Genomic DNA, 22,316 nt, shown 5'->3' with positions numbered 1-22,316 from the left:
TACTGTAATTGTCTATTGCCTGTGTTTGACTAATTTATGCTGTAAACCGCCTTGAATGAATTCATTCAAAAACACAGTAAATAATTCGTAATAAATAAAGCTTTTTAGTGCCATAGTGCACCCAGGAAGAGGTTTTGGGGGTTGATATTCAGCTGGCGGCACTCAGGGGTCCTTTTACTAAGCTGCGGTAAAAGGGGGCCTGCTCTAGTGTCAGCATGTGTTTTTGACACGCGCTGAGGCCCTCTTTCACCGCACTGGGTAAAAGCCTATCTTTTTTTGGGGGGGGGGGAAAAGAAATGGCCATGCGGCAAGTGAACCACTTGCCATACAGCCATTTGGGGGGGGAGGGAGCACTTACCGCCACCTTCTGAGGTGGCGGTAAGGGTTCCCACGCTAACCTGATGGTAACTGGGCAGCAATTACAATTATACAAAATTGAAAATATTTTTTTGTAGCGCCGGAAATGGCGTGCACTGGGGGTGGGAATTATCACCGGGCTCCTGCGGTAGCCTGGTGGTAGTTCCAGACTGGCACGTGGCAAGCCTGTTGCCGTGCACCAACCCTTTAGTAAAAGGGCCCCCTCAATGTTTTGCATTACGCCTGAAATTCAATGCCGGGCCATGTCTGGTTCTCACACTGAAGTGCCAGGTTTACAGAGCCGGCTACACCATGCGATATTCAACACTTAACTGGTTATGGGGCACTGAATAAAGAGGACAGACTTTTAAGCAGTCCTAGTTATAAAGTTAACCTTGGCTGGTTAAGTGCTAAATATTGGTACTTAACCAACTGTCTCCGCCCCTTGAATGCCCCCAAAATAGTTTTGGGTTGGGTGCTAACTGGTCATTTTCAGTGGCACTATCTTGTTAAGTGCCACCGAATATTTATTTAGTTAGTTAGTGCATTTTTACCCCACCTTTTCCCACAGGATGCGGGCTCGAAGTGGCTTACAATAGACTGGAAAGGCGATCGCCAGACCAGTGGTAATACAAATACAATATTTAAACAAATAAGTAGGCAGAGAGAAGAAAGCAAAAAGAATAGAAATTAAGGAGTCCAAAATTAGGTCTTGACTCGCTGAGACATAGCAAGGTAGGTAATCAGATCTCTACATCCGGCCACTCGCGATCTTCGTCAGAAACAGCGGACCGGCAAGCTGAACCCGCCAGCAGGACAGGAATGCAGGCGAAGGCCAACGGCTGGAATCGCCCGTCCAGGAAGAAACAGGGCCCCTTCAACGTGCCGCACAGTTAGCCCCAGACAGGCGATTTAACCGACCAGGAGCCATTGCTGGCTGGTTAAATCACTTTGAATATCGACCCCTTCATTTAAAAAAAAAAAGTATGCAGGACTTTATTCTACAGTATCCTGTAAGCTTTGATAGCCGTAACAAACATTTTAAGCTTGACTTCAGCGAAGGACACGTTTCTCACCCTCGATTCAAGCAGTCGTGTCTTCTCTGCCTGGGCCTCCTTTAGCAGTCTTTCCATCTCCTCTATTCTAGCGACATTCGCAGTGCTGGCGCTGAACAAAGACAGGGATATTAAAATCTAGGCCTAGACATAACAAAGACCTGCCCTATTCAGGAGATGCTGAACACGCATACTGCTCTGTTCTCAGGTGGGCAGGATATTTTTCAGCAAGAAGCCAATGACTTAAGACACAGGAAGTTGATATTCAAAAGATTTGTGTGTATAAATATGCCACTGTGAAAATACAGCCTTTATATGGGCAAAGTTACCTGGCCGATAAGGGGACATGATAAGGGCGGGGTGGCAAATTTAGCTGGTTAGCTCAGTATTATGCACTATTGCACTAAAGAGGTCTTTTACTAAAATGCATTTTTATTTTCTTATCGTGAACCTTTCAGTCCAGGACCCCCACCACTTGACAGGTAGGGTAGGAAAGTGAGATTTCTAAAGACTTTTTTGATAAATGCAAAACAAAGTTGTCGTTTCCTCTCAGGCCTGAAGAATTCTTGGAGCTTTTTTTATTTTTAAATTTGAAATTACACATAACGTTCATGTTTTATCCCATTCTTGATCTGCTCTTCTTCTACTAGATACAGCCATGGTCACGCATTCACTGATTTAATAAAGACCCCAAACCAGACCACCCTTTGGTACAGTTATCACAACTTGTTGCAGACTTTTCCCACTCACAGTTATTTTTTTCCCCAGTGTACTGCAAGTTCTGGTAATAACAGATTTACCTGGAAATATTGTCAGGTGAGCAGGCGGATATGCTAGTCTCCATGCTGTCGGAACTGTCCAAGCTTAGGGTGTCAAAGGCGTGATCAGCGTAATAGAAGTTGTCCAAATACACATTTGATTCGGATGCAGTTCTGTTGTAAAATTCAGGCGATTTCTGCCTTGGTGCTTCACACAGATGTTGGTGATTATAGCCTAGGTATCAAGTCGGAAAGTGCAATGATACAGAATGCCAGAAGCGGCTACAGGATATGTAAGCATGAATGTTATTTCCATACATATTTGAATCAAACAATATTTAGAGGCCTATGGAACCATCTAATACTCCAATATCTAGTGTTTTACTGGACTAAAATCTCCACAGTAGGTATTCAAGCATTTGGGTTAAAGCTCTTGGTCCTCAGACACAGCAATGCATTGAGTTTTCATGAACCCCAGTGCTAACAGAATAAAGAAAAGGTCTATCTGCAGTATAACAATGTGGTATGCCAAGGATTCATCCAGTATTATGATTAGAGGGCAGATATTTCGTAGTGTAATACATAGGCAGTCCATTTCTTCTTCAGTGTGTAAAGGTGTACTCCATGATGTTCGCAGTGGTAGGCTTTATGTGCATGCACCCAAATAAGAAAGCATGCCCTCCTGATGGTAATTTCAGATTCGGTGCGTGCCCATCACCCATGGATGAATTATTTCCTCCTATGAGTGCCAGTTCCGGCGGTGATCGGCACTTGGCGCTCACTGACCAGTCACCGCGTGTGTCGTGCGTGAGCCTTTACCGCTAGATCAATGGGTGGCGTTAAGGGCTCAGGCCGGTTTTGGGAGCGCACTGGTTTCATTTTTACAGCAGGCCCATTTCCCGTCCCATTAAAAAAAAAGCCTTATTTTTTTGTAGATGCGGTAAAAACTGGCCCGGCGCACGCCCAATATACTTGCCTACGCTACCACAGGCCACTTTTTACCGTGGCTTAGTAAACGTACTCCATAATGTCCAAAGGTGTTCTTTAAACTGTATGGAGTAGATTCAGTAAATGGTGCCAAAAAATCTGTGTGTAGTGCTATTCTATAAAGGGTGCTCTGAATAGCTCATAGAGTCGATTTTTGTGCCAAATTTGGATGCGAGAATTTATATCACCTGAAACCTGGTGTAAATCCTGGTGCGTAGTTTAGGCATGGATCCCAGGTATTCAGTAATACTGTGCGCATCTTTAGTGAATGCCTGATACCCGTCCATGCCCATCCCATGGCCATGCCCCCTTTTGAGTTGTGTACTATAAGATTTGTGCATGGATCTTTATAGAATAGCGCCTAGCAAGATGAGTGCAAAAAGCCAAATTGTTGCCAATTAACGCCAATTGATTCTAGCACCCAATTATTGGCACTAATTGGCTTTTTAGCCTTTTTAGTGGCACGTGCATCTCAGGACATTGCACAATTTTGCGCATGGAAATTTGTGTGCCATTTATAGAATCCGTGGATTTGTGCACAGTCTCTGGTGCTCTCTCCTCATCCCTTCAAAGCCCCCAACCAAGTCTCAATCATGCCCCCCCCCCCCCCAGTCTCAGTTATCCACTCTCCAGTCTCAGTTCCCCCTCTTGGCCTAGAATCCCCCCACCCCTAGTCAGGGCTGACCCTAAAAAGGGGTGTGCAGATTCAGCAGGATGTCCTTCCCAAAGACTGATGGGTAGGAGGGACACAGTGCTGAAATCTCTGCCAATGTATCTCGGAATATAGTTCAAGGTGAGTTACATGCAGATATTTTCCAGTTACCAATGGACTTACAATCTAAGGGCCCTGTTTACTAAGCAGCGCTAAGGCCGCATTAGCATTTTCAAATTGCACTAATGATTAGCACACACTAAATGATAAGTCGACCATAGGAACATATGGGTGACTCCAGTATTTAGCACATGCTAAAAATGCTAGAGCGGCTTAGTAAACTGGGCCCTAAGTTTGTACCTGAAACAATGGAATTGTATATAAAATAATGAGTGGAGTGGAACAGGTGGATGTGAAGCGTCTGTTCACGCTTTCCAAAAATACTAGGACTAGGGGGCATGTGATGAAACTACAGTGTACTAAATTTAAAACAAATTGGAGAAAACGTTTCTTCACCCAACGTGTAATTAAACTCTGGAATTCGTTGCCAGAGAACGTGGTGAAGGCAGTTAGCTTGGCAGAGTTTAAAAAGGGGTTAGACGGTTTTCTAAAGGACAAGTCCATAAACCACTACTAAATGGACTTGGGAAAAATCCACAATTCCAGGAATAACATGTATAGAATGTTTGTACGTTTGGGAAGCTTGCCAGGTGCCCTTGGCCTGGATTGGCCTTTGTCGTGGATAGGATGCTGGGCTCGATGGACCCTTGGTCTTTTCCCAGTGTGGCATTACTTATGTACTTTTATGTAACCCTGGCTCCCTGGTTCTCAGCCTGCTGCTCTAACCATTAGCCCTATATACTGAAGTGAATCAGTAGAAAGTGAAAACAGTAACTGAGCAGAAAATAACTAACATACATTACTTGAACCCCTAAAACGATATCGAATGGCCTTGAGACTGCACTATTCAATACAATGGGCTTTATCTTGCAGCCAGTGGATGGGCAGTCATGTTCTAAATAAAGAGGCATTTTCAATGAACACTGCCCCTGTTTCAGGCACACTGGGTGTGACATGCTTGATAACATTTTACAAACAAACCTACCTTTTCTGCTAGGGCTCTTGGCAGGACTGGTTGCCACTGTTTGGAAGGTTTTACATTATTTGAAGCAAGAAGAGAAAAAAAACAGAGAGGACTTAAGAATGAGCATCGAATGTAATACAATAATTTGCTGCTCTGAAACAGAGGACACGGAGCTACATATGTGTCAGCTTCAGTGACAGACCATTTTAATTACTACTGAAATCACTTTTATAAAACTTCTGTAAGGAGGGGTTGGGTACGGTGAATGTACCATCCTGTGGCCCCATGTCAAACAGGAAAAAAAAAAAAAAGAATTAAAATACCAGGAAAGTGCGCGGTACATATGTAACAAAAATAAAAAAATAAAATAAATATAAAGAATCGAACACTTCTAAATACAAACTATGGTAAATGCATAGGAAATACAGGAATCACAATAACTTATTCTCAAAAATAAGGAGGAAAAAGACCTCATCAAAGACCGAGATCACCAATATCAGGGCTCAAATCAAATGTAGCCACCTCATAATGCGATTGGTCAAAACATCATCATCGATCTAGGAAAACCTCCAAAAATTGTTAGGTAGATCAAACATTTCACTGAGGTTTTTTCTACACTGCATCTATATATATTTTTTTGATTTATTATATTTTGGAAATGTTTACTGGATTTACAGAATCCTTCAACATCTCCCTGTTTTGGGGCTATAGTTTTGTATTTGATTTTTGTGATTTGAAACCTGCCCATCCAGTACCCACCTTGTTTCACGGCATTGTACGTTTATCTGCATTTAGCAGAAGTGTTCCCAGAGACAGGGTAAAGGAAGGGACAGAAACATCGGCACACTTTTCATATTTTCAAAAGTACGGGTGCCATTTTGGTCAGAAAAAGTGCCCACAGAAGAGGGAAGTGCAACTGTCTGTGGGCACTGTTTCTCTTCAGCAGTTCTGAAAGTGAAAATGCATGCCTGCTTTTACTTTGTTAACGTACAAAGTCCGTGTGTACAAACTTTGCGGCCATGCAGGTGGTGTGAAAAATACTCTCATGAATAAAACTTTAGGGTGACCAGTTTCCAAATGCAGCACTTGTTAGCCACGCTAATCCTCCTGCATCCTTACCTTTGTGCATCCTTCGGGAGTCTACATCTTTGGGCGACAGGCTGTGGGCGAGCATGCTGCCACAGCTATTGCTCTGTCCAAGAGGTAGGTGGGGCTTTGTAAAAACAAACACAAAAGAACAGAGCAAATAAACCAGCAGGCTACAATATGTTAAAAAGACATCACATGTTATTTACTAGAAAAACAGAATGGGAAAGAAAACACAAACAGGTCCATTAAAAATCTGAGGGGGGTCGATATTCAAAGCAATTTAAATGAACAGGAGAGGCTCCTGGCCATTTAAATCGCTTGTTCAGGACTACTCACTGATATTTAGTGGCACTTAAGCCGAAAATAGATAAGTTGTGGGCCGTCCAGGGGCGGAATTGGCACTTCTGTGGTTAAATGCCAACATTTAGGGCTCAACCACATAAGGTAACTGCGTAAACTGGGCTGCATAAAAAGCTTCCCTATCTTTATATAGTTCAACTTATGAAGTTAAGTGTTAAATATTGCACTTAACCACATAAGTGTTATCCAGCCATGTATGCCTGGATAGTCAATGAAAGTGCATGAACATGGCCCAGCACTGAATATCTGGCAGTGGCCAAAAAAAAAAAAAAAAATCAAAAAACGCTGATCCCACTGTCGGAATATGTCAGCATATATAGGTCCAAAATATTTTTCAATGCAGGGACTCTGGCCTGAAATTTACCAATAATATTAGGAAAGAGTCTTTGGGTGGCAATTCTATAAACTGGCACCAAGAATTAGGTGCCCCAATGCCATATGCATAGCACCGATTCTATAACGGCTTTTGGGCGCCAAAATGCCATCGTAGAATACTCAAGTCAAATAGGCTCAAAAAGTATCAAGTAATAGAAGTAGAGCATATAACATCATCCAATAGAAAGAACTCTATTGTAATAATAATGAACACCTTAGAAACCAATTTCAAGAACCTCAGGGGTACCACTTTAAACTGAAGAGATACCCCCACCCCCCAATATTTGGCTGGCGGCGGTCAGTATTTTTTAAAATGCTTACTGTAGCTGGCTGAATTAACCACCAATATCCAGTGATCGATCATGTCCAGGCACTGGGGGCTAAGTGTGGGTGGGCTGGTTGCTGAAGCTAATGCGGGCCTGGCTGATATTCAGTCGGATCCGCATAAGAGAGTTATGCAGACCCTGACTGAATATCGGCCACATAACTATTTTTTAAAACATTTTACTACAACCCTCCCAATTCCCCTCCCTGGCTCCCTCCTACCCCCCTTCCATGTTCCTAAGTCCCTCCCCTCTCCCCCAACCCCTCCCCTCTCGATGTCTAGGTAGACTCCCCTGGGCCTACCTGTCTCCCAGTGGCACAGCAGAGTCTCTGAGGGCAGCAAAATTAAAACCAGCGTGCGTCCATTTTCGGCCTGAGACCTTACTGACACCCATTGACTTAGCAGTAAAGTCTTATGCGCTAACCGGGTGGTAAGCAGCCAGCGCTCGTAAACTGCTGATTACCGCCAGGTAAGCGCCACGTGGTAGAAAATATTTTCTACCACTTGTTTTGGATGCGTGTCAAAAATGGAATTACCACCCGGGGCACACTGTAGCCGGGCGATAGTTCCAATTTGGCACATGTTGGACATGCGTAGGCGCCTACGCTCCTTACTAAAAGGGCCCCTCAGTAGTTCTCAGTCTCCCCCCTCTGCTAGTCAGAGGTCATTGGGAACAGTCTGGAGAGATGACAAAGAATTGCCCTTTTTGGGCTTGATATTCAGACTGTGGGAGGGAGCCCAGCTAACTTCTGCAGACAGCTGAGATATTCAATGCCGGGCCATTTCCAGTGACCAGCATTGAATATCTGGGTGTTTTTTTGGCTGGTTTAATTTTAACTGGCCAAGGTGAGATTCAGCACTAGCTGGTTAAGTTTAAACCAGCCAAAGATATACCTGCTTTTTGGTGGCCTAATTTGGCTACCAAAACTTGCTAACTGGCAATATTCAGCAGGAGATAACCGGATAGCTAGTTAAGTGCCATTTAACCGGCCAGAAGCTGTTCCTGGCTGGTTCAATGGTTTTAAATTTCAGGAGGTTTGTCTTTTAGGAAACAATTTAACACGTGGTTCTTTGAGGTGGCTTTTGCTGCCGATATGTAATTCATAGGGATTTAAAAAAACAAAAAGGCAACAGTCTACTTGCTAAAGTAGATACAGACTAAAAAAAAGCAGACTGATACAAATATAAAATATATAAAAATACTTTATTGAAACAAAAACCCAGAGGTTTCACCTCTGGGTTTTGTTTCAATAAAGTATTTTTATATATTTGTATCAGTCTGCTTTTTTTAGTCTGTATTCATAGGGATTTGCCTGTTTCTGAGAATTAGTGTGATACGGGCGGGTTTACACTTTAGATTTTATTGTATCTGATTATTGTTTTAAATATTTTATGCATGTTTTATAGTAACTTGCTTAGATGTTTTACAGCAGGAGAAGTGGAGGAACACAAGTCCCTACAACAACAAACATGCAAAACCAAACAGTAGGGTGTGGGAATGACTCTTCCAAAAACTACAGGGTGGACGAGAAGTTCTTTATATGCAATGCAAAGTTGACATCCTTGCAATAAACTTTGCATGTAATGAATTTCTCGTCCACCCTGTGGTTTTTGGAAAAGCCATTCCCACACCCTACTGTTTGGTTTTGCATTTTTATGGAAGGTGAGACACGGAGCGAATGCTGATGAGATAAAACCAGTAAGACCACTTCACCTACTTTTGGAGTCACACTTCGCCCCAGGGTGGAGCTGCTAAAGTACGGTGAAACCGCCATGTTCGTTTTCTTGCGTGGCAAGGTGTCGCTCAGATATACGCCTTCCCTGTGCTGTTTCTTCCTTTCCTCCAGGTTTCTAAAATGCTTGAGAGATAAATTTATAAAAATGCTCTTGGTACTTTGGATTATATTGTCTCCACTGATCATCATCACACTGCACTCCATGCAGTAAAGACAGCTTCCTGTTTGGATGAATTCTCCAGTCTCAGGCAATGCAGATAAAACAAAGCACAGTCGTTCTAGGAGTTAAATGAAATCTGTAAATTAACTACCATGATCGATATCGAATGGCTATGATTTCCAGTAAATTCTGACTTTGGCCTATTGTTCTGCATAAGGCATCATCTGAACTGGTGTTCTGGTGTTTGAGTCAGCAAACGGAGTCTGAATCCAAAGAGACTGCTACAGTTTCCCCCTCTGACCCTCACTGCGTGACCCTAACCAAGCCACCTAACCTTCTGGTACTGAAACTGAGGTGGTTCAAGATGACAGTTCGTGCTACTGCTGTGTGTGCCAAAGCAATTGTATCTTTTAGAAATACTGGAACCTTTACAATTTTTTCTTCTGGATCTAATGTATTTGTTAATATAACTTATTATTTACCAGTACTTTAGATCCAGGACAAAGATATATAATATACTAGTGCAACAAAGCCCGTTTCATCAAAAATGAAATGGGCCCTAGGAAGGCTCTCGTCTAAGCAATTTCTCCTCTCTTCCCTGCTCTCCCCTCCATGTCCCGCGATTCTTCCCTCATCTCTCCTCCCATCCACTCCGTGTCCCGTGATTCTGACCTCCCCTCCATGTCCAGCGGTTCTCCTCTGCCCTGCCGTCCCCTCCGTGTGCCACAATTCTGGCCTCTCCTCCATGTTCAGCGATTCTCCTCTTCCCTGCCTTCCCCTCCGTATCCCAGGATTCTTGCCTCCCTTCCATGTCCAGCGGTTCTCCTCTGTCCTGCCCTCCCCTCCATGTCCCGTGATTCTCCCCTCACCTCCCATCCCCTCCTTGTCCAGCAATTCTCTTCTGCCCTGCCCTCCCATCTGTGTCCCGCAATTCTCCTCTCCCATCCCCTCCATGTCCAGCGATTTTCCTCTCATCCGTGTCCCACGATTCTCTCCTCTCTTCCCATCCATGTCCATCGATTCTCCTCTGCCCTGCCCTCCCCTCGACATCCCGCGATTCTGTCCTCCCCTCCATGTCCAGTGATTGTCCTCTGCCCTGCCCTCCCATCTGTGTCTCGCGATTCTCCCCACCCCTCCCCTCCCCTCCCAGTGATTTTGGCCTCCCCTCCATGTCCAGCAATTCTCCTCTGCCTTACCCTCCCCTCCGTGTCTCGCTACTGTCCTCTCGCCTCCCATCCCATCGAAATCCAGCGATTCGCTTCTGACCTTCCCTCCCATCCCATCCATGTGCAGTGATTGTCCTGTGCCCTGCCCTCTCATCCCATCCATGTGCAGCGATTCTCCCCTCCCCTCCATGGCCTGTGATTCTGTCCTTCCTGCCACCCTGCCTGTAAGCCGTCCATCTTACCTCAGGTCGGAGCGGCGGCAGGCAGGCTGGGATCATGTCACCTCCAGCGTTCCCTCTCAGTGTCCCGCCCTCCTCTGATGTCATTTCGTCTCTACGCGAGGGCGGGACAATGAGAGGGAAGGGAACGCTGAAGGCGAGCGGACATCACCAACATGTTACGAACCTAGCCAGCCAGCCAGCCAGAGAACCGTGAGGTACAAATTATTATATAGATAAGTATAAAATGATAAATTTACCACATCTTATAATATATATATATATATATTTTTTTTTTTTAATTTTGAAGCTATTTTCGAAGTCGGTACATTTTTACTGACTGCTGACCCCACCCAAAATTGCTTCTGACTCCAACTCTGATACCATAGCCTTGACTCTAACCAGCCTGGCACTATCCATATAGAAAAGGGGTGGAGAGAAGGAGCGTAGCAGCAACATTATCTTGCTAGCAGTGATTTTCAGCTATCTGGGTAAACTATCAGTTTTGTTTAGGTCTGCTGAATGGCACAGCTAATTTAAAAGGATAGCGGTGGTGGTGGTGAACACACAATATTTAATTTCAGTGTCACTGACTGTCTAGTGGTGCTGACTATACATATTAAATACTGCTGAAAACTGACCCTTGGCAGTTTCCTCCCAAGCCGTTTTGCTCCCAGCTCAGTGCAGTTCAGCCGCTGTTGTGTCACATCACCGGAAGTCTTCATTTGCAGTGACTTGAGGATTTTTTTCCCTTCTTATACAGTCCTCCCACCTCACCTAGACCAGTCATTGCAGTGACCGTCCTTAGTCAGGGCCCTAAAAGGTACTGTGACTGTGAGATGACTGCAACTTCCTTCCTTGCACGGCCTGAGTCCTGCCTTGGCAATACCCCTAATCCTGACTGTCCTGGGGAGCATACATTCTGACTCAGGAAATGAACCCAGATCTTTGGCATCTCAGTGCACAGTGCTGCCACTGAGCAGCCGTCTAACATTTCTACAGCATTTAGCTATTAGCTTCTTAACACTGGAGGAAATGGGCATTATAGTTACTATTAAAAAAGCAAAGGAAATTAAGCATGCAGAAATGTTACAAATTTTCAAGGTACAGCTAGCAACAGTAAGATAAGCATTAAGGGTATTCTTTATCACTAATTTCCAACATTTCTTTCACAGTTTAGGAATCAGAGCATATCATACAAAAGACCATGCACTGTTAAATGATATCTCTGTTGTCCACTCAACAAATACACCAACATCCAAGATATCTGCTATGCACCAGGGTGAGGCTGGGATCCCAAGGCCTCCACTAGGCATAGGGGTAAAGATGAAATCAAGAGGCCTGAACTAGGCATAGACAAGAAAATGGGAAAAGGCCTTCACTAGGCATGGAGGTAGAGATGGGATCCAGAGGCCTCCGATAGCCATTTGGTGATGCTGGCACACTGAAGACATGGAAGTCTATTGAGGTGAATACTTAATGTTTTTGGGGGGGAGGGGGGATTTTGCTGCCCTTCCTGTGGGAATTGGTTGAAATGCTAAGTTTAAGATGATGAGATACCCAAAATCTCTCCTTTATTTCCTTCCAGAAATCATAAAAGGGGCTTGCAGCCATCTGGGTCAGAAGTCCAGAATAATTGAGTGCCAGTAGGTACTAAGCACCCCCAATATTGAACAAGTTCCTTTGTCTTGTATTGGGTACCTCAATCGCTCTGAACCGTTGGTGTCTATGTTCATGCTTACTTGGGATGAATTAAAGAAAACTCAGTAAAGCTTTTAACTTGTTGAACTATATATAGTCAGCAAGAAAGAGAAGCGATTCCCACACTAAAACAACAAGCCAAAACAAAGAGTGTAGAGCCTAGCACAGAAGGCAGCAGGACCATAGAAGTGGATGAATGCAAAGCAGTGGTACAGCTAAGACTGAATGGGTCCCAGGCAGAAACATTAAGGTGGGTCCTATAATATCATCTCTCCCAAGGCAGTGGAGATAGGGGGGAGGGGAGGATCCTTCTGAGCTCCAGTTAAGGAAATTGAGGGGTATGAGGGATAGAGTGTAAGTGAGTAGATTCTGGGATTAGGCATGTGTGTAGATTTGGGATTTTGCTATGTAGGTCAGAGGGGTACATGTGGGGTAAATAGGGGAGTACCTAAGTCAACAGGAGTATGTGTGTGTGTGTGTGTGTGTGTGGGGGGGGGGGGGGGGTCTGATCTGGGTGTGATGTGTAAGGTGCAGGAGTAAGGGTTTTGTGTTTGTCATGAACACAGTGGGGGTGCATCTGTGGGAGTGCATGTATGTGACGAGCGTCAACGTGGGGTGTCTAAGTCTATGGTCTGGGAGGCGGGGTGGAGGGGGATGTGAGGTACTGTGTGCAGGGCCACCAAGAGACTGGGCCAGGCCCGGGACAAGGCCGCCCCCCCCCCCCCCCCGAGGTCACCGGGCCCTCTCTCCACCCCCGGGCCCTCTGCACTGACCTTAAGTGCCTCACCTTCGAAAGCACAGCAACAAGCAGCGGCAGACCACTCCTTCCTTCTGTGTCCCACCCTCGCGGAAGTTACATCAGGCGAGGGCGGGACATGAAAGGAAGGAGTGGTCTGCCACTGCTTGCTGTGCTTTTGAAGGTGAGGCGCATAAGTTCAATGCCAGGGAGCGACGGAGGGCGGGCCGGACTGCGGCAGCAGCACCGGGGCCCCCCCCTGGAGGCCCGGGCCCGGGGAATTTTGTCCCCCCTGTCCCCCTCTCTCGGCGGCCCTGACTCTGTGTGTGTGTGTGTGTTTAAGAGACCAAAATGAGAATTGTCAGATGTAGTTAGGTATTGGGAGGATGGTTCTGAGAAGAGTTTTGGCTGGGGTGGTGGTACAGTGTGAGGGGAGGGGGAGGTGTCTGAGATGGGTTTGCAAGGAGGGTTTAAATGCACTATTACATAATTTGAGAGCTTCTAGCCTAATTTACGTGTGAGGATTTATACCAGGTTTCAGTTGATGTAAATCCTCACACCCAAAGCTGAATGTGGATCCCAGTGCTACACGCTATTCTATAAACAGAGTGTTCTGATTAGCGCGTGCTAACTGGATAATGCAAAGTTAATGCGGGAGCACTTAGCACCTGCTAAACAGGAGGAGGTAAGTTCTCCCATATTTTTTTTGCAGGTGCTGTACACTAATGGGAACATTAGAACACAACCTTTACAAAAAAAGCCCTACTTTAAGCCCAGATTTCTCTGCACCTATGTAAAGGGGTTCCAAAGTTAGGACAGGAAAAGGACTGACATTTTAACAAATGGTGACTGCCACAAGCTGAATATTGGGGGGGGGGGGGGGTGGTAGTTTTTAATATACATTGTTAATTGAAAGAGTTGTGTACCTCAAATACAGGCATTTTTAGTCTCAATGTGGCTCTGTTGGATTTCATTATGTTTTCATTTTGTTGTTATATGTGTTGTTTAATTTATTTCCTTGCATTAAAAAATACACCCTATGGGTTTTTATTTGTTCATATTTCTCAGTATTCTATAAATAAACTTATAGTTTCTTTGCATCCATCTATGCTGACAATCCTGCTGCCTGTTGTGCTAGACCTACTTACAGTATTCGGAAAATATCCAAGATGCATGAATATCCAAAATCCATCATACAATTTTTTTTCTGGCACAAGCGAGGTGCATATGTTTTCCAACTCTGTGAGATGTAGGTTACCTGCCTCTGCCTGCGGTGTTTCTTTACTGGAAGAGGTGGAGGAGTGTCTGGTAAAGTCGAAGGAGGAGGTACACAGGCAACCATGACCTCAGGCCAGTGGACCGGAGGAAGAGAAAGAGCATGAGGGGACACACAGCCAGAACAGAGGGAGGAGCCCAGAGGCTTAAAGGGAAAAGAGAAACACACAGCAACATTTTCTACCAGCCTGCACTTGTTAGACACCACACAGATTATGAACAGTCCAGGGGCGTAGCTACGTGAGGGCACGGGGGCATGGGCCCCCACAGATTATGCCCTGGCCCCCTCTACATTTGGCCCCCCACCGCCGCCCCGCATCAGGTACCTTGTTTGCTGGCGGGGGTCCCCAATCCCCACCAGCCGGAGTCTTCTTTAGCGCTGGTCGACTCCGGTATCTTCGTTGTGTGATCATCTGTTTCTGACGCCTTATGTCCTGCACCGTGCATGTAGCCCCGTGCAGGACGTAAGGCGTCAGAAACAGATGATCACACAACGAAGGCGCCAGAGTCGACTGGCGCTGAAGAAGACTCTTAGGCTGGCGGGGATTGGGGACCCCCGCCAGCAAACAAGGTACCTGATGCGACGGTGGGGCAGGGGGCGGGCGGGCGGCGGGGGGGGGGGGGGGGTCTGCAGTGGCAGTCCAAAGTGGTGGTGGTGGGGGAGGCGGCTAAACAGTGCCCCCCCACCTCGGGGTCTGGCCCCCCCCTCCCGCCAAGGTCTGGCTACGCCCCTGGAACAGTCTAGGAAAATGACCATTTTTAACTGGTCAAACTGTCCAAAACTACTTTATAAGTCATTGTCAGAACATTAAGGAAATAGATGCAACAAGATGTACCCTGAATTAACCCGTAGAAACGCAGACCAAAGGAAGCTTCTACAGAAAATCAATTCACACACACATAAAAATTTGCTAATAGCAGAAAATGAAAACTCATAGTACAATCTCAAAGAAGCTAGCAAGTAGTCATGTTGGCCCAAAATTTTCTGAGACAAAATTCATTTCAATGAGTACATCCAAAGGACATGAGCTATAGAATGAAGGTTCATTCCTAAATGAAATGATGTGTGTGTCTGACCTATGGTTTTTTTTTATGTCTGTCCAAATAAACCTTTCAAACATATTATGACAAAGACAAAGGTCTCTAAAATTGATTATAATAAAGGATAGTCTTGAGTACTCCTCAGCCAAAGAGCAGAGGCAGAAATCCAAATGCATGTCCAAAAAAACCCAAACGATATTCACATTTCAATGATCAGAATAATTGACAAAGGCCCCCTGAAAAAAAGATCAATAAAATGTGAATCCCTTCTACTCACCTTTCATTCACAAATTGTCCTCTGAATACGGCATGTTTGTCCCTGACTATAAACCATACTTATCCTTGGTATTGTGCCCTGTGGTGTCAAGTACTGTGGTGAAAAAAGGTGTTAAAAAAGTCACACGGACAAACCTCTTTGTTTTGGGAGTGGCTTGGTGGTACAGATGTGGCAGGCTCAGTGGGTGCAGGACCTGCATCGGAGGGGGCCTGGGTGGAAGGGGAAACATTCTCGGGGCTGTCACACAGCTCATTAATGTCACATACACTGATATAGCCCTAAAAGGAGGAATGCAGATGTTAGCACAGAGAAAGAAGAGTGATTGAAATAAGTCATGCAAGTGAATTAACATCTTCAGCCCAGAAAGTGTTAGTTCGGGGTGATACAGCCCAACATCTGTGGGTATTAATTGAAATTTCATTAAGCGGTGAAATCTGAAATTCAGAAGGCAAAATGTTAAAACAGCTAAATTTAATATAAGCTGGAAGAAACATTCTTCAATCATTCCATGTACATTTTAAATGGTCTGACACAAGGCAGGAGCTCTGAGGTTTGTAAATGAAATTATGATTTAGTTTAAAAGAGCACAATTAATTGTTAACAATGGACAGGTTAAATAGCATCTGATAACCTGCACAGGGACACTTCCTCAATATAAATTTATATCTCTGTTTTTCAAAACAAACCTGTGATACCCTCACACCAGTCACTTCTTCAATGAAGAAAAAAGATTTGGTGGGGGGGGGGGGGGAGAAAACCTGAAAACTACATTTAAACTAGATCCACACAAAGATAATTTTCTCCTAATTCTGAGCAAGAACTGTCCACATTAAATGGGGTCCCTGTAGCCATTCAAATTTGACCAAACCTAAGCAACGTGGGAGTATAGAGCACTGAGCTGCCTGCAGCCTTCACTGTTGCCACAAGATGGTACTGCAGCTCCATCTTCTTTTGAGGTCTGGTTTCTGTGAGCACATGTGTGCTGCAAGCGATGAGGACCCTCCTGGAAACTAAAAGGCAGGCTATTATGGTATGCAGCCAGCCTGACACCTTTGACAGGGTGGAAAAGTTATTCTTAATATAAGTGCCAATGATTGAAATACTCTTGTCTGGAAAAGAGATTTATGCAGGCTTTAAAGGATTTCCCAGTCTAGTTCTAAGGTCCCTAATGTCATGTGTGATTATGAGGCAAATGTGATATCCAGTGCAGTATTTTGATTTATGTATAAGCTAGACAAGCTATAGCTTAGGGTCTCATATTACGAGGATCACACTTAACAAGAAATATAAAAAATTAATGCATTTGTAAATAATAAAAATGACAATATAAAATATATATATTTATATACTTATCGTCTATTAAACCACTGAGAGGGGCTTCTTAAATGTTACAGCTTAGGGGCCACAATAAGCATAAATCCGGCCCTGTTGAGAACACTTCTTACAACTGGTTAATGAGAGCAGTGAAGTGACCAGGCCAAGTATGCTGAAAATATGTAATATAGCCAAGACCATTAGCGGGGAAGTTATCAACATGGGCTACTGTTGTCAGATTATTTTACCATAAATTGGGTTAATTTAGCACAGGATCCCATTTTATGCAATGAGACCCTGTGTTAAAATCAGTGGCATTCCTAGGTCGGCTGAAACCCTGGGCGGATTGTTGCTGCGCACCCCCCCCCCCCGGGTGCAGCACGACCCCCCCCCCCCCGACGCATCAACACCCCCTCCCCTGACGCATCAGCATACCTGGCATCAACACATGCTGCTGGAGGGGTGTTGGGAGCAGCCACGCGGCTGTCGGCTCCGCTGGCTCCCTCTGCCCCGGAACAGGATCACCCGCAGCCGCAACGCCCCGCCCTTGGTACGCAACTGGCTAAAATAACTTGACTTAACAATAGTCCACGTTGATAACTTCCCCACTTACCATAAGGTGTTCACACTCAACCACACAAAGTGGCAGTATGGGGATCGGCATGCGTTTCCCACACGCTAAAAGACTGAAAATATTTTTTTAGCGCTGGGGTGCAGAGCAGGCGTGCCCAGCATTAATTGGCTAGCGCAGCTGCATTGCCACGTGCTAACCGATTAGCGTGCAACTAGGAGCCCTTACTGCCCAGTAAATAGGCGCTAATGGCCAGGTGCTAATTGGGAAATTAGCGTGTGGCCATTAATTGAACAAATGGAATATGTGGCCATTTTACAGCTGTGCTAAAAAGTGGCCTCAGCATGTGGGAAACTCATGCGCTAAAAAATAGTGCAGGCCACCTTTAGCACAGCATTGTAAAAGGGCGCCTAGGTTTGTTGTTCGTCATTATTTATGCTGCTGTTGAAATTTTTGCATTGCTCTGCTCTTTCTGTATTTATTTATTTATTAGGATTTATTTACCGCCTTTTTGAAGGAATTCACTCGAGGTGGTGTACAGTAAGAATAGATCAAACATGAGCAGTAAAAATATTCGAACAACAATACAAAGTATGGCATGGTATACTACTTGCAATGACAACACAATCCAGCTTATTTTCGAAAGAGAAAGACGCCCATATTTCGACCCAAATCGGGAGATGGGCGTCTTTCTCCCGTGGGCATCCAAATCGGTATAATCAAAAGCCGATTTTGGGCGTCTTCAACTGCAATCTGTCGCGAAAACAGCCAAAGTTGATGGGGGCGTGTCGGAGGCGTGGTGAAGGCGGAACTGGGGGAGAGATGGGTGTCCTCGGCCGATAATCGAAAAGAAAGGCGTTTTTAGCGTGAATTTGGGTCACTTTTGTGGACCCTTTTTTTCACGAACAAGTCCCAAAAAAGTGCCCTAAATGACCAGATGACCACCGGAGGGAATCGGGGATGACCAGCCCTGACTCCCCCAGTGGTCACTAACCACCTCCCACCCAAAAAAAACAACTTTAACAACTTTTTTTTCCAGCCTGTATGCCAGCCTCAAATGTCATACCTAGCTCCATCACAGCAGTATGCAGGTCCCTGGAGCAGTTGTTAGTGGGTGCAGTGGACTTCAGCCAGGTGGACCCAGGCCCATCCCCCCCCCCCACCTGTCACACTTGTGGTGGTAAATGGGAGCGCTCCAAACCGCCCCCAAAACCCACTGTACCCACATCTAGGTGCCCCCCATTCAGCCATAAGGGCTATGGTAATGGTGTAGAGTTGTGAGCAGTGGGTTTTGGGGGGGGATTTGAGGGGCTCAGCACCCAAAGGAAGGGAGCTATGGACTTGGGAGGTATTTTACTTTTTTTTTTTTTTTACTTGTTACAAGTGCCCCCTAGGGTGCCCGGTTGGTGTCCTGGCATGCGAGGGGGACCAGTACACTACGAATCCTGGCCCCTCCCACAAACCAATGCCTTGGATTTGGTTGTTTTTGAGCTGGGCGCCTTCGGTTTCCATTATCGCTGAAAAACGAAACCGCCCAGCTCAAATCCGCACAAATCCGATGCATTTGCTGGGCACAAACCGTATTATCGGCAAAAAGACGGACACCCATTTTTTTCGAAAATACGGTTTGTCCCGCCCCTTCACGTACCCGTTCTCGGAGATAGACGCCCATGGAGATGGGCGTTCGCGTTCGATTATGCCCCTCAATATGTACTAGAACATTATAATTGGTAGTGAAGGGTAAGGCAAAGTTGTAACATATAGATGAGTAAGAAAATAGGAAGAATTAGAAAGTAAGGTGATTGAATTGAAGAAAGTTGCTCTTGAGGTCAGTTATTTGGTGTACAAACCACTTTGAATGATCTTAGTCACAAAAATGGTATAAACACCTACATACAAATAAATAAATACATAATTCTTTCCAGTTATAAACTGTGGGACCCTTTTACTAAGCTGCGGCAACAAGTGGCCTGCGGTAGTATGGGTGCGTGTTTCTGGTGCGTGCTGGGCCATTTTTTATCGTGGCTGGGAAAAAAAGGCTTTTTATTTATTGGGGCAGTAAATGGCTGTGCGCTAAAACAAAAAGTAGCACGCAGCTATTTAGTGCCTGAGCCCTTACCACTACCCAATGACCTAGCAGTAAGGGCTCATGTGCTACTTGTGCGGTAATCATGCAGCGTGTGTCAATGTGACCATACCGCCCGGAACGCCCCCCCCCCCCCCCCATGGTAGAAAATAGAAAAACATTTTCAACCGCGGGAAATAGCACGCACCAACTTTGAAATTACTGCTGGGTGCCTGTGATACCCTGGCAGTAGTGTTGATTTGGCGCACATTACCCCCTCCCCCCCACTGTGTTAGCCCTACCGCAGCTTACTAAAAGGGTCCCAATTAGAGTTAGGTGCTCCTGCAGGAATGTACTGAAACAGCCATGTCTAGAAACTCTCTCTGATGTGAGCGGCACTCCATTCTGTAAAATGATGTTGTAATCAGTCTCACAGGCTCCTTGGAGGTGCACAAAATGATGTCAAAGAGAGCACTCATCCACTGTCATACACAGCAACATTTAAAGTGTAATACTAAAAATAAACAAGTCAACGTTTAACGTGAATTATCCAGCTAACAGCAGCTGTCATCTGAATAATTCCCCTAGCAGGCACTACTTGAGCATTTTCAGCAGTGCTAACCAGACAATGCTGCTGGAAATCCTTTCAGACAACTCAAGCAGTACCCTGAAAATGCCAGGGTAGTGCATAGGCCAAGCGCCAAGTTATCCAGGTAGCAGTAATAACCAGGGGTGGTCTGACCATTTAGGCAAGTGGGCAGTACCTGAGAGTCCAGAGGCTCTGCCCGGTTGCCCGCCACCACCGCAGCACATTGCAGCCTTCCCCGGTCCTACCTTGAAGGGCCTGGTGGTCTAGTGGCCTTTGCAGTGGCAAGAAAGAATCCCACTCTTTCCTGCCCGCTGCTGTGCATGGCAGTACCGGCGCCGCTGTGTTTTATAAATGGCTGCCAAGACTTCCTGTGGAAGTCTGACGGGACTGCCGAGACCCGCGAGACTAACACAGTAAGCCTCGGCAGCCATTTTGAAAAACACGGCGACGCTGCCGCTGGCTGGGCACATTAGCAATAGTGGACAGGAAAGAGTGGGGTTCTTTCCTGCCCCTGAAGAAGTCACTAGACCACAAGGCTTTTCAAGGTAGGACCAGGGAGGGCAGCGGCGGTGCAGTGGCTGGGGGGGGGGGGGGGGGGGAGCCCCCCCAATGACCCTTACTGCCTGGGGGCCCCAACCACTGTCAGTCCACCCCTAGTAATAACTATCTGGATACAGTTAGGATAGTAACTTATCCCAACAGCGGACTGAATATCGCTGATGTTTGGATAGCTCTGGCGTTGTCTGCTCTACAGGTATGCGCCACCCACTATCCATGTAACAGCTCTGAATAAACATGCACAATTTTAGCAGCCTAGTGGGCATTTAACATGAATACTGACTACAGAGTTTAGTTATCAATGTCGGCTACCGTTAAGTCGGGTTATTTTACTACAACTCATGCTATTTTAGCACAGATCCCATTTTATGCAATAAAGGGTCCTTTTACTAAGCAGCGGTAAAAAGTGGCCTGTGGTAGTGTGGACGTGTGAAATTGGCGTGCGCTGGCCCGTTTTTTACTGCAGCTGGGAAAAGGGGCTTTTTTAAGTGGGGGCAGTAAATGGTCGTGTGCTGAAATTAAAAGTAGCGTGCGGCTACTTACTGCCTGAGCTCTTACCGCCACCCACTGCCCTAGTGGTATGGGCTCACGTGCTACTCGTGCGGTAATCAGGCAGCATGCGCCAATGTGGCCAGGCTGCCAATTACAGTCATAAATACCCCCCACAGAAGAAAATAGAAAAATATTTTCCGCCACAGGAAACAGCGTGCACCAACTTCGAAGCTACTGCAGTGCGACCACACTACCCCTGCAGTAGTGTTGATTTGGTATGTGCTACCCTACATGTTAGCCCTACCGCTGCTTAGTAAACTCCTACGTTGGGAGGGGGGATCCAAGATGGCGAACGCTGCTCGTTGACGCTCATCGAGGCTCTGCGGACTCTTATTCCTATTTTCCTGAAACTATTTTCAAATTATTAACTATGCCCCATACAAAAAGGAAAGGGTTGGTTAGGGGCTTACTGACTGCGCCAAGAGCCTCCCAAGTAGTCCAGCGGACCCTTGATGGATTTGCGACGAGTACTCCACGGAATAGAGAGGCGAGGAGCCCTGCTGTGGAAGCGGTCGGAGGAGCGGCGGCTCCCCTAGGGCTAGAGACGACGCTTTCCTCGCCCGAATTGAACCTGCCTCCATGCCCAGCAGAACTCCGTGGGGAGGTGGAACCTTCGGAGGCGTCTGGAGTTGGCGCCGAGGAGGGTATCGCAGTCGGAACCACCCCCGGAAAAGCTGCTGAAGGTTTTCACCAGGTGCTAGGAGCCTGCGTGGAGGTTTCCCTGGAGGGCATTTGGGCAGTGCTACAGAATCTTCAAGAGACAACTTCGAAAGCTGCCTTGGACACGGCTTTATTAGTGACTAAGGTAGACTCTTTGTATGATTCTTTTGAAAAATTCAAATTAGATTCTGAGAAGCAAAAGGCTTTGTTTCAACAAGAATTTACCTCACTAAAGAATACAACTGAAAGTTTGATTAAGGATAAAATTATCCTACATAACAAGTTAGATCAAATTGAAAATTTCAACAGACGCCTCAACTTGAGGGTATTAAATTTTCCAATAATGACAGAGTTGGGCCCAATGGAGCTATTTAAAAAATATCTAAGTGAAGTTCTCCACTACTCCTCTGATTATATTCCTCCGATTAATAAAATATACTATCTCCCAATTCCACGAAAAAATGAGGAGCAGCGGAGTACAAAGGTTCAACAGGATTTACAACCTTCAGGATTACAGGATTTGACAGCATTTCTTGAGCAATCGTTGACTGAGATCCAATCTCGTGCTACTTTATTGGTATCTTTTATTTTTGAGCCTGATGTTAATTCAATTATGAAATTATTCTTTAAGAACTCTCAAAAATTATTTTATGGT

General features: G+C 45.5%; 1 protein-coding gene across 4 annotated transcripts in view; it reads right to left on the bottom strand.

Annotated features, from left to right (window-relative positions):
- The window catches only part of PHLDB2 (pleckstrin homology like domain family B member 2), a 195,494-nt gene that overhangs the window by 9,481 nt on the left and 163,697 nt on the right, over positions 1-22,316 (bottom strand). For 2 of the 4 annotated variants that reach the window (XM_030204197.1, XM_030204199.1), the window contains 6 exons: positions 15,487-15,630; positions 8,761-8,901; positions 6,013-6,106; positions 4,915-4,950; positions 2,213-2,405; positions 1,434-1,524 (listed from right to left, as the gene is read on the bottom strand). In XM_030204197.1, coding sequence (XP_030060057.1) covers positions 1,434-1,524; positions 2,213-2,405; positions 4,915-4,950; positions 6,013-6,106; positions 8,761-8,901; positions 15,487-15,630 — 699 coding nt within the window. Of the gene's footprint in view, positions 1-1,433; positions 1,525-2,212; positions 2,406-4,914; positions 4,951-6,012; positions 6,107-8,760; positions 8,902-14,017; positions 14,180-15,486; positions 15,631-22,316 lie in introns of all 4 variants that reach the window. The other 2 variants (XM_030204196.1, XM_030204200.1) reach the window with 2 other exon arrangements.

This window comes from Microcaecilia unicolor, chromosome 5, assembly GCF_901765095.1.
Source record: "Microcaecilia unicolor chromosome 5, aMicUni1.1, whole genome shotgun sequence".
Classification (NCBI taxonomy): Eukaryota; Metazoa; Chordata; class Amphibia; order Gymnophiona; family Siphonopidae; genus Microcaecilia; species Microcaecilia unicolor.
This window is presented reverse-complemented; position numbering and strand designations above follow the sequence as displayed.